General features: G+C 38.1%; 1 protein-coding gene across 1 annotated transcript in view; it reads right to left on the bottom strand.

The window, feature by feature from the left end:
* Window positions 1–5779: 5779 nt before the first annotated feature.
* LOC121879352 (cell cycle control protein 50A-like) overlaps window positions 5780–13197 on the bottom strand; it is a 38118-nt gene continuing 30700 nt past the window's right edge. The window contains exon 7 of the mRNA XM_042385953.1: window positions 5780–11656. Within this exon, the coding sequence (XP_042241887.1) occupies window positions 11608–11656 (49 nt within the window). The 3' untranslated portion in view covers window positions 5780–11607. The remainder of the gene's footprint in view (window positions 11657–13197) is intronic.

The following is a 13197-nucleotide window of genomic DNA, read 5'->3' as shown; positions in this document are numbered from 1 at the left end:
GTAGTCTTCTTTAATAAACAATGATTCTTCACAACACTGTTAACAGGGTAATGTTGATGATAATGATGAAGTAAAGTGGCAAATAACTTTGCCATGTGAGAGGAGAGGAAAGAGAGAAGGAAAGCATAGAAATGGGAAGTGAAGTAGTAGGGAGTGGTAGCAGGTGGGCTGTCCACCTGGCTCAGACGACTGACTGCGTCAGCCGCACGCTGTCGCTTACAGTATATACCTCATCATAAGATGAACCCAGAGACGCCTAGGAGGTTCTAGAACGTTCTACTCTGATCGATGTTTACAATAAGAAGTGAATCTCAACAAAAATGATGCCATACATTCTAGAATATTCTTACATAGGTAACACATCTATAGAATAAAATCTTCCAAAGCTTGCCAAAATAGCTGTTGTTTAGAACAGAAAATAATCAAAACACCTAGTTTACCAACACTATACCAAATTATGCCTCGGCATAACACGACCTCCTCCCTAATCCTTGTGTTGTCCCGACACATCCATTCACTATATCCATAATAGTCCTGATACTTGGTAGTCTCCTCTTCTTCCACTGCTGGGATGTCTTCAGAGTCCTCCCTTGGCGCACTAACCTCAGATCGGTCCTCATGAACCGCATCGTTCCATCTGTTACACATCACTCACAAAGCCTCATCCCATTCCTAAATGTTCTGTTCTCTCAGTAGTTGTTTATGTTTTTCGCTCTGTTCTTGCAGTTGTTCCTGAATTTTCACTTGCAACTGCACAGTTTCCTGTTTCTGCTCTTCTTGTTGTGATTGTCGCTGTTCTTGCAACCTTGTTTGTTGCTCCTTCTGTTCTTCTCGTTATGACACATGTAGTAGGAATTGCATCAGATCAGCCATGGAAGTCTCCCCTAGCCTGGCCTGGCTTCTGGTCTCGACACCTTCACCCTCCATCTTGACCAATATCTCACTGCTAGGTTATCCCTAGTAGGGCCGGAGTAACCATGAGCCTCAGGCCCCCAGACTCTTAGGGGCCCCTAGATTCTAAGGATAAAAATATTTAGCTATATATGCCATTAAATGGTCAATTAGTAAGTAAGCCATTAACTATTTCGTTCTTAATGTGTCCAATGTCAGGAGTAGGGATTCCCTACTCCTGACATCAGTGTTACAACCCTCCTTTCACTGCTTACCCAGCTTCTACCGCTGGTACTAGTGGCCAGGGTAGTATGTACAGAAGCAGTAGATATATCACAAGTATTGTCGAATTACCATAGGCTGTCCCGCCAGTCTCCGGTAATTCCCCGACGATCGGTATCAGTGTACAAACAAGCAACAGGCGGGTAGATTTCCACCAGGTCACAGAAGCACACTTATGCACTGTAGTCTTCTTTAATAAACAATGATTCTTCACAACACTGTTAACAGGGTAATCAGGGCCGGTGCAAGATGATTTGGCGCCCTAGGCAAGCCTTTAGATGTGCGCCCCCTTGAAAGTTTTGATAAGCTAATGTAGGTACAGTAACCCATTACTACATTGTTTCTAACTCTCCAAACACCACTGATAACATAATTTTCATCTTGTGGCTTTATTACTTCATCCATGCAAATAACCAATTATTGTTATTACATTAAGTCAATAAATCCTTGACGTAAATGTCAATGAAACAATTTTTAGTTATTTTTTTTATTTTAGGGTAATCTTTAAAAAATAATAACATAAGCATTTAGCTCGCTCCAGCCTCCTGCGAGTTATAACCTACTATTATTACATCATTATTATATACATGTAGTGCAAAATAAGATACTTGTGAGTTGTGACCAGTCATTGGTCGGACAATATATTAAATTGACATCTTAAGTATAAATAGAAAAAGCTTAATGGAGAGATGTAACAGTTATGAATAAAAATAATTGCAACTCTGACCAAGCCACATTAAAAAATTATTTACATTTACGTCGTGTACAATAAGCGTTCACCCATTTTATATTTAATGATGTAAAAAAATTTGTAATACATTTGGTTTGTTTCTTGGTATTTGGTTTTGAGCTCCTATTGTACGCTATTACTACCTATATAAAACATATTAATTTGTTAGGTGAATTTTATTTAGTGTATGTGTTGAAATTACATTATATAGGAGCTTATTGTAGACGATATTATATGACAAAAAAATAAGTATATAAATAAATAAGTCTTTTATTGTAATAAAAATTTAGTGGACAATTATTTGTAATGTTGACAATCGTGAAACTGGAGATTAGCTTTTACTGTAATGGATACATAACCAAATATATTCTACAAAACATATATCAAATTATTGTTGAAAAAAATACAATCACTAGTACACACTCACGCAGTACATACGTCCACTAGTACACATCGTAACACACGTATGATAAAACTTGACGAAATGACGAGAAGCACTAAGATTGAAACAAAGACTCGCTAAGGTGTACAGCATTATAGACAGAGTACAAGATAAATCAAATAACTACATACTATAAAAATAATAAGACAGTTTCAAGTTTCAACTTACTGTTTAGCAGGATAGCCAGCTGTTGAAGTTGTTGCCACTGCACCACACTTTTGGAGATGACTGACTCGGACTGAAGTGGCCTGGTCACTGGTGTCTGTGAGTAGTCTGGACAGCTTGAATCTTGATCTCCAACTAATCAAGTTGTTCCAGGTTACTATTTGCCTGGCGGCTGGCGGCTCTGGCCGCTGGCCAGTCTCAGTGGGATTATGTTATGCGAGGTCAAACTTCAGAGGTTAGGTAACCTTGCCTCATCCCGACAAAGGCAGGGAAGGGGCGGCTCAGCCGCCCTGGCAGTAAGGGAGGGGAGGGGATGGTGGGGTTGGGAGAAGGGTTCCTCAGATGTCAGCCTTCAGGTCACTGCTCGACAGTTCTCCTGGCCGCTGAAGGACAGGACCCGGGTTAGTTCCTCCGGGGGGTTAACGAATATTAAAAAAGAAAACACAGTCGGCTACCGTCTACCTACCCTCGCCTCCCTCCGACCCCCCACCCTTCTAACATCCTGCTCCGACCCTCCACGGCTCCACCACAGTTTTCCCTTCATTTTTAATTTTATCCAAGTTTGCCCTGAATTTGTGGCGCCCCCAGATGTTGGCGCCCTAGGCGATAGCCTAGTTCGCCTAGTGGGTAGCGCCGGCCCTAAGGGTAATGTCTTCACAGCTGGATTTCTCACTTCGAATATACAGTCAGCACACTACCAGTGTACAATTCCTTCGTCTTTTCACTTTTGCATTGCTCACAACAATTCCACAATACTTGCTCAACAATTATCTTCAGTTGTTCCACTAGGCCTATTCTTTTCACTCTGAGCAAAAACAGTTGACTGACTGTCAGCTGCACACTGTGGCTTACAGTACATACCTCGATCCCACAACACCCTAGCACAACCCAGAGACGCCTGGGAGGTTCTAGAATGTTCTACTCTAATCGAGGTTTACAATAAGAAGAAAATCCCAACAAAAATGATGCCATACATTCTAGAATATTCTTGCATTGGTAATACATCAATATATACAAGAAAACCTTCCGAAACTTGCCAAAATACTGTTGCTTTGGACAAAATAGTCAAAGCACCTAGTTTACCAACACTATACCAAATTATGCCTCCGCATAACACTAATGATAATAATAATAATAATAATAATAATAATAATAATAATAATAATAATAATAATAATAATAATAACCAACGGTTTAATGAAAGAACATGGCAGCCAGAGTTGAAAATATACAGTCAACAGAGAGGATAAAAGTTACATAATTGAGGAATGGATCACTTGATTGACAATTAATTTACTAGTAATATAAGTGGTACAAATATAATATATAATGACAAGGAAGGCGAAGGGTAAATTAACAAGGAATTTCAGCAGTTACAGTACAAAAGTGAGATTGGCAGTGAGTGAACGATGGGTTAACTACAAGTTGTCGATAATTTTTACAATGGTTGGGAATTGGGCTCAAATTACAGCAATTAATACATGGTCATATGGGATAGATGTAGTTGTAGTGTTAAACGGCAACCTGCGGACTAGGGATCTCGAGTGGAAGTAGGAGACAGTGTTGAGGATGGTGCAGAAGTTTCTCCCCAAACTTGCAGATGAGGTCGTCATGATCAGAGACTAATCTTGCATGCCCTCTTTTGTACTTTTTCTATGTGTTTCCGTTGTGTGGCATTTAGGGAGGAAGACTAGGCAGGGGTGAGTTTAAGGCAGTTTGAATGTTGAGGAAGCACTGAAAAGCAGAGGAGGTAGAGACGAAAGCAGGAAGACTGGACAATTGCACTGACGTGTGCTTTCCAATTCAGCTTATCAACAACAGTGATGTCGAGGAGCTTGATGGAGTCCACAACCTAGAGTGTGTTGGGGCTCAGTATGATGGAGGGAAGTGGGTCATGGTTGGTGGAAGGTTAGTGTGCATAACCATGGTATGGTTGATGGTGACATGGTTGTTGGTGATCCAATTTTGGAGATTGTTCAATATATGCTGGAGGGCAGTGCAGTCGGGAGTGGAGTTGTTCACACTGATCCCAATGGTAGTGTAATTGACATATTTCCAGCAAGCAAGAGTTTCTCTCAGGGCATCATAGATGAGGATGAGGAAGCAGAGTAGTCCCATCTTGGTGCCTTCGGGAACACTTCAGGAGTGACTGAAAAGTAGAGACAGCCCCTCAGAAGCGTACGGCTTGGCGTCGGTCACTAAGGAAGTCTGTAAGCCATGGTATAAGATCTTCTCTGAAACCCGAGGTAGATATCTTTGATGATGGTTAAATTGTGGTCGACTAGGTTGAATGTCTTGGTGAAGTCAATGACGGCGACAGCCATAGGCTTCTTGTGTCTTGTGTGTCCCCGTGACAACCAACGAAACTGCCGTGTTTTCAGAGGTAAATAAAGTACAATTGTCAGCTCTGGAAATAGTACCAGCCAGCACGAGTTCACACTTTACTCAAGCCTAACAAGTCTTTTTTGGGGTGGGTGGGAGGGGATCACCTACATGTCAACCCACCAGTTTATTTCACCTGAAGATCAATTCTAACCCGACTTAACCTAACCTAACCCAATCCAGTCTTGCCCAACCTAACCTAACCCAACCCAACCTTGGCCAACCTAACCTAAACCAACCCAAACTTTGCCCAATCTAACCTGACCTGACCTAACCTCACCCAACCTAACCTAACTTAACCTAACCTAACCCAACCCAACTTATTAAGGTTTTATGTTTACTGTACCTGAAAATACAACCAATTCTAGTAAGATTGACATTGATATGAATTTCTTCCTATTGTGCAAATCTCAGAAGCAACGCCCTAGTTAATTTTAACCTCACCACTGAAACAACTTGTACTGCTCCACCAAATAGACCTAAATGAACAGTTACAGTAACATTGTTTTACCAACCCAGTACACCAGGTCAGGGTCTAGCACTGTCTTTCCTACCAAGTTACTTGTAATGTTTATTCTGTGTTGTCATATGAACAAAAACACTGACTGTACATAATATTATTCTTATTTTTCACAACACTGAAAAATGTAGAGATGTCAGCAGGGAGGCCAAGTTGCGTCCCTATGTTGGTCGGTCGGTGTGGACTGTATTGAGTTTATGTAACAAGAACTCCCTGTATTAAGTCTATGTAACAAGAACTCCCTGTATTAAGTTTATGTAACAAGAACTCCCTGTATTAAGTTTATGTAACAAGAACTCCCTGTATTATGTAACAAGAACCACCAATACATAATTCAATGATAAGAATGAAGATTAAAACAAAAATCTATATATAGATAATAATCAATTTATTGGACTAGATGTATCACTACACCTCAATAATACTTTATATATAAACTCTAAGACAATAATAATAAATCAACATACATCATCATCACCTATACAACACCTGTGATGAGGCATTATATACACTACACCTGTGAGAATATTCTTATGCTTTGTGGATAAAATTTGGGCTCAATAAAAACAGGATTTAGGAGTTTTTGTTTTGACTGTATTGTACTTCCATTGTTTATATCTTAACTTAAAACTAATCCAGAGGGGAAGTGATGGCTATACAGTTTTAGTGGCAAAGAAAAGTTAACTTAATGGAATGCAATTGTTTTCTGCACGATAGTAAAATATGAAGAATAAAAAGGTAATTATTGACGACTGACCCGCCGCCGATTATTCGTAGAAAACGAATTTAAAACGCTGCAATTTCACTGTGACTCATATTGGACACTGTCATAGTTTGGGCAAATGTGTTAAAAAGTGGTTATTTTTTAATTAAACCGAACCTAACCTTAGTTGATGAGAAAAACAAGCGGTAAAAGCATTGTTAGAAGACCTCACCGACCTACCCAAGAAACTATCTAACCTTACCTAACTTCCTAAGCGTGAAAACATGTGGCTCATAAACGTACACTGGCAACTGCCATTGATCAGAGAGCGACAGTGAGTTTTGAAATGCATCAATATAATTATTGGCTGTTTACACTTGGCGATACAGCGTTACAACCATATTACCGCCAAGAAGACAAAGTAGTGTGCCCCTAGGCGCCTAATTGTCTACCGTACAAATCATTTTCCAAAGAAATGATTATCATATCAGAACTGACTGATGAAAATACAATAAGAAAACAACATCAAAACAAATAATGTGTCGGCGGGTCAGTCATCAATACTAGCCAAGAAAAATAATAATAATGTGTTACTGTATCAATATTGTGTATGTCATGATGAACTGATGATTAAAGTGTGTGGAGAAAACTTGATAAACTACAATACAATGGAGATCAGAAGCAGGAAAAATGATGTTATTACTCTGAATTAATGAGGAGAGAACAACACTCACAAGATCAGGTTAGGTGCGAGGCGAAATAAGAAGGGATTGGATATCACGTACTGCTGCTGGAGTACGAAGATAAATGAGTACAGAAGCAATATTGATTACAGTAAACCCTCTCAAAAACAGACTTCCCAATAAAGTAAACCCTGCCGATAGTGGATATTCTCAATAACAGAATCCTCCCAAAAATGGACAGGGCTTGCAAGAATTAGTCTGGTAATGGAAGGGTTGACTGTAATGAGCAGTGTCCTCTGTATACAGATGTAGGTACGATGGACAACTCCTACACTCCACTCACTCAGATATATTGTACAGTATGACACAGTCTGAGCTGAGAGACATGCTTGTTGTAAGTCAGATTAATGGATAAGGCTGCACCAAAAATCTTTCCTCACTTGCAATCAATTACAGTATACATTAAGTGGATCAAAGTAATATGCCTATATACTGTACACTGTAAAATTATATAGGTTTTTAATGCTTGATAAGACTATACTGTAAATACAATACTGTATCTACTGAAGAGGTGCTGAAGAAGATGATAACACTGAACTTATCGCTGTCATTCAAAATACAATTCATGATTTGTGGATGAACCCGACCCAGAAGTACATGCTGTTAAATCTGTACAGTACCTCACACTGCACAACCACCACACATTATACTGTACAAACTTCTCCTCAACACTGACAAGATGCAGAATCACAGTGAAGTAATGTTCTACAGTACTGTAGACAAAATTAAATAAAATCCCTCACAAATAGAAATTATACATATGAAACACTTTATCTCTCGTCATTGTGAATAATTAAAGTTCTACATACTTAATGCAAACTGTAATTATAGTATACATTATATATAATGTACAGTATAAATATATGCAAAGAGCTCCACTGGTAAACTAAACACATACCCAGTGGCCATAAGGCTACGTTTCAACAGACCTGAACTTGTCTCTGTAACCTTAACCCTGTTCCTAGATGTACTGTACTGTACTGTAGGTGACCTTACAGTCGACACATAAGGGAGAATTGTTAAGTCAATACTACATGCAGTTTCATATTTGTTATAATTGTTCAGTTCTGTTTATGTTAATTACCATCAAATAATATAACTGTAGACCAACAACGGTGAGGGTAACACCTCCACACAGAAACAAGTGATTTTACAGGAACTGCTAAATTATACTGCTGCACCATACAGCTCAGGGAAATAGACTATTATGATGATGGTTCAATGGTCCACCAAAAGAACCTTTAGTGTGTATCAGTCTTTAAATAATATGCATGCATAGCAACAAGAACAAGATATAATTATATTTGATAGATATTTTAGCACAAACAAATTAATCACAAATTGTGTTTTTCTTGTTACAAAAGAACCACAATATACAAACTAATAGTGAAGCATCATCCTTGTTCATCTCTCACCTTAACAAGATAACCTTTGGATGAAATGAGACAATATAAGTATCAAGAGAAGTAATACCTGTACACCTGGGGATACAATAAAGAGCTGTGTTGCGACTACTGTAGTACAAACTCTTCACCATCCATTAAGAGTGAAAATGAAACTATGGCACTAATGCTTCACCACCACCACCACTCTCTGACTTCACCTCACATATTATTACATCCTACATCTTTTTCATTATTCTGTCTTTCTTTGTTAACCTTCCTTGTGTTATAATGCAGAAACAACCTTTAATCCTCTATAATGAAAGTAAAAAATGAGGCGTTTTAGTTTTTACCTGCATCAGTCAGCTCTACGAATATCAATCCTAAGACTGACTAACTGGTTGACCCGATCTACTACCGACCAGGTGGGATATAACCCGCCTTCGCTGTTGTTGCTCATGATAAGTTCTCTTCACAGACACAACACTGAACAGATGGATATAACCTTCAATACTTAATATATGATCCAGCTTCAACTACCTTACCTGAAAGCTCAAATATGCAACAACACATTGGTACTTAACTAAATTTCCATCTACAAGTTAAAATTAAGAATAAGGTCACTTGTCACAGTACAGTACAGTATTACTCTATTGTAATTACTTCCAGGGATTTTTATTTCTTTCTTCTGATACTCTCATGTTCTTTATAAACAATAAATAATGCATCCTTAGCTTGTGTTCCTAGTCACAAGATGAAGCAAAACCTTGATTGTTAACAGATTGATGCAGGAAATATAATTAATCCTACATGGTGATCAACATACACAGCACAACAAATAAATATTCAGGTGAAGCACAAGTCATCACACTGGCATGCAACCACAACAGTTACAGTTACATCCAAGATTATAACAAACAATTTAAGGTTCATTTTCCATACAGGAGCAACATATGAGGCACACCCATCCCATTAAGGAGTACTTTCCTCTCACACACTACACATTACTCCTCAAGGTGCAGAAGTCAGTCATTTTCAGTTAGGATGAGAGAAAATAGTGAGAGCACAACAGTGACATTAACACTACAGTAACATGACCAGACTTAAGGGGCACTACAGTGAGGTGAAGATGTAACTAACACAAGTCTGGCCTCTTGTTGAATCTATACAATTCACCACACAACAAAAAATGACCATAATACACTGTCCAATTTACTAGAGACTGAATAATCAAAGTATATAGTTTATGTGAAAGGAAATGTAAAGTTGCCCAAAGTCATAGATAATTTCTTAAAATTGTCCAAGAAATGACTTATTCTTACAAGAAGTTTCCCGCTCACTACTCGGTGGACCAGAATTTCCTATATCTTATTCATGAATTGTGTTGGTAGAGTAGAATAATTAGGACAGCCATTTGTATCTAGAAAAGTGATAGCCACATCTAGTAAGGATTATCCTGTACATAATTATTCCTTTAATATTTAAGACAGTCACATGTACACAAAATCACCAGAATCTTCCTTAAAGTCACAATATTTACATCATTCACCCTAAAACATAATGTTCCTCTAGAACAGGACTGGTGAACTTTCTAGTGTGCGCCCAAACTGTCGATAGTTGTCTGAAAAATTATCTCACATGCCCATGAGAATTTTGAGCAACAAATTACAGGTATCATTATTAACCTTATATCATTAATATTTTATATATTATTATTATATTATAATTATAACTAATATATAATTTATTGATATTTTACAAAGTTATTATGGAGAGAGAAGAGAGTAGCAGCTTGAAAGTATTCTTAAGAAGTCTGTTTAGGCAACCATTAATGCTTGTGAATGTTTTACATGGGGCAGTTTAGGAATTACATGCTATTCATAACTCACACTTCAGAAGAGGCAAAATTAATGACTTTTTGGTAATAATTAGGGACTTTGGGGGAAAGGGGGGGGGTGTTCTGCTGCTCAAAAAGGTTCTCTCAGGACCAAAGGGACAGTAGAGGGTGGGGCTGAGAGGGAGCCTAGTACAGTACAGTACATGAAAGCAGTACTGTTTTATTAACTTAGTATTCATTTTGTTTTACGAATACATTATTATAAGAGAGGGAGATTGAAATAAAGGCAAGCATTTTAGGAAGCCTGTTCAAAAAATTAATAATAATTCAATGTTCACTCACAAACAAGAGAACAACAACTACGAGCAGAACGAAACCAATGCCAACCGTTCACTTCTGCCACTACCTGAATACTGATTTTACCGGCAGGGACTTTAAAACATTTGTCCAGTCACATGATCCCCCAGCCAGCACCAGGCCAACACTTCTCATTGTATAAAAAAACTAATCACTCCCATGTGCCACCTTGGACACATAGGTTCCCCAGCCCTGCTCTAGGACCTAATCTCCTGTTTTTTGTGTGTTGGAAGCTACAATGAATGAAGAAAATATATCTATTTTTTCAATCTAACAAAATAAATAATGATGAGTGTTTTACCAATGTTCTTGTGGCACTTGATTAATAGAGTTTGGTCAATAATTTCAGTGTCTTATTAGGTAACAATCGGTCTAAATACACAAACTCTCATTACCAGTATGTGGATTATGATGACGTTACCAGTAATATCAAGACAAATTCAATGATGACAAATATGTGGAATGAAATTATGCAAAACTTTTAGTGTTCATTATGAGGAAATAAACTGATAACAAATATTATGTAGTGATGCCAAAGGAACACAATTAGTATGTCATGTTAACTCTATCGTCTTGACTCAGGAACTTAAGTACATCACCAATATGATTGACTGTGTAAACCTGACATGCTGAACAACATATTATTTTCTTTAATATTTACTCAGGTTCACAGCAGGACTTAAACTTCTCTGGCTTTGTAATACTCAAGAGGGACTCGCAGCTCAAAATTGTGAAGAAACAATGTCAATTTATTTATCCATGATGTTGAAAAAGAATAATTAGAGCCAATACTACAATGTGGTGAAATTTGGGTAATACTGGAACTTTATCACCATAATAAACCATTAACATTTGCTTCTGTACAAAACTGGGCTTCAACAGCTTATGGTACTAAACCAACTTGGACTAGTTAATAATAATAATAATAATAATAATAATAATAATAATAATAATAATAATAATAATAATAATAATAATAATAATAATAATAACAAAAAATGTGTTCACAATTTGTAAATAAATAATTTCCTTCTCAACAGCCCAGAGGAAATCTATTATACATTAATAAAAGATTAGAATGTCATCACCACGGACAACAAATTTTCTAGCAATTAATTAAAGTGTAATTTGTCTTTGTATTAGCAACTAGAGTGTAGTATGGAGGACGCTGGGCTAGTCACTATATGGTGTGTTCTGGTTGATGTTCAACTGATCCACAGATCTGTAAAAAAATAACACAATTTAACTATTACTAATTTATACAGCATCCATCTTCACATAAACAGGTACAGAGTATTAATTAAATTTACTAATGAGTGAAGTACAACCCACACCTGTACAGTATACTTCTACCACAATTCCTCTATAAGGTTCCCAACTACCACAACTCCTTTATAAGGTTCCCAACTACCACAACTCCTCTATAAGATTCTCAACTACCACAACTCCTCTATAAGGTTCCCAACTACCACAACTCCTCTATAAGGTTCTCAACTACCACAACTCCTCTATAAGGTTCCCAACTACCACAACTCCTCTATAAGGTTCTCAACTACCACAACTCCTCTATAAGGTTCCCAACTACCACAACTCCTCTATAAGGTACCACAACTCCTCAACTACCACAACTCCTCTATAAGGTTCTCAACTACCACAACTCCTCTAAGGTTCTCAACTACCACAACTCCTTTATAAGGTTCCCAACTACCACATCTCCTCTATAAGGTTCTCAACTACCACAACTTCTAAGGTTCCCAACTACACAACTCTCACTTCTACAACACACACCTCCTCTATAAGGTTCCCAACTACCACAACTCCTCTTAAGGTTCACCACAACTCCTTTCCCAACTACCACAACTCCTAAGGTTCCCAACTACCACAACTCCTCTATAAGGTTCCCAACTACCACAACTCCTCTATAAGGTTCCCTACCACAACCTCTATAAGGTTCCCCACCACAACTCCTCTATAAGGTTCCCAACTACCCAACCTCTAAGGTTCCCAACTACCTCCTCTATAAGGTTCCCAACCACAACTCCTCTATAAGGTTCCCAACTACCACAACTCCTCTATAAGGTTCTCAACTACCACAACTCCTCTATAAGGTTCCCAACAACCACAACTCCTCTATAAGGTTCTCAACTACCACAACTCCTCTATAAGGTTCCCAACTACCACAACTCCTCTATAAGGTTCCCAACTACCACAACTCCTCTATAAGGTTCCCAACTACCACAACTCCTCTATAAGGTTCCCAACTACCACAACTCCTCTATAAGGTTCCCAACTACCACAACTCCTCTATAAGGTTCTCAACTACCACAACTCCTCTATAAGGTTCCCAACTACCACAACTCCTCTATAAGGTTCCCAACTACCACAAGTCCTCGCCTCAGTCACTCTCCTGCACAAAAGATCATCTGGTGTAACCTAACGACATACAGTACAGTAGTTGCATGAAGTACTTACCAGTAAATTGTGCCAAGTTTTGTCACCGCTAAGTTCTCACCAAATTTTTCAACCTAACAAGACTAACAAATGGCCAAAGCTCAAGTTCCTGCAAGATTTTTTGAAGTAAGTTAAGTAGCTAATATGTTTTGGTCAAGTTACATCATAAAGCCACTCACACAGGGGAGGAAATAAGTCTACACAGCACAGTTCAGGTATCCCCTTATTTACAATGGGGTTAGGCTCCTGGCAACCTAATCACAGGTCAAAATATCATAAATCAGGATCATTATAACATGGGGTTCAATGGAA

Source organism: Homarus americanus, unplaced genomic scaffold, assembly GCF_018991925.1.
Source record: "Homarus americanus isolate GMGI-L3 unplaced genomic scaffold, GMGI_Hamer_2.0 scaffold16894, whole genome shotgun sequence".
Lineage (NCBI taxonomy): Eukaryota > Metazoa > Arthropoda > Malacostraca > Decapoda > Nephropidae > Homarus > Homarus americanus.
Note: the sequence above shows the minus strand (reverse complement) of the source record. Positions and strands in the feature narration are given on the sequence as shown.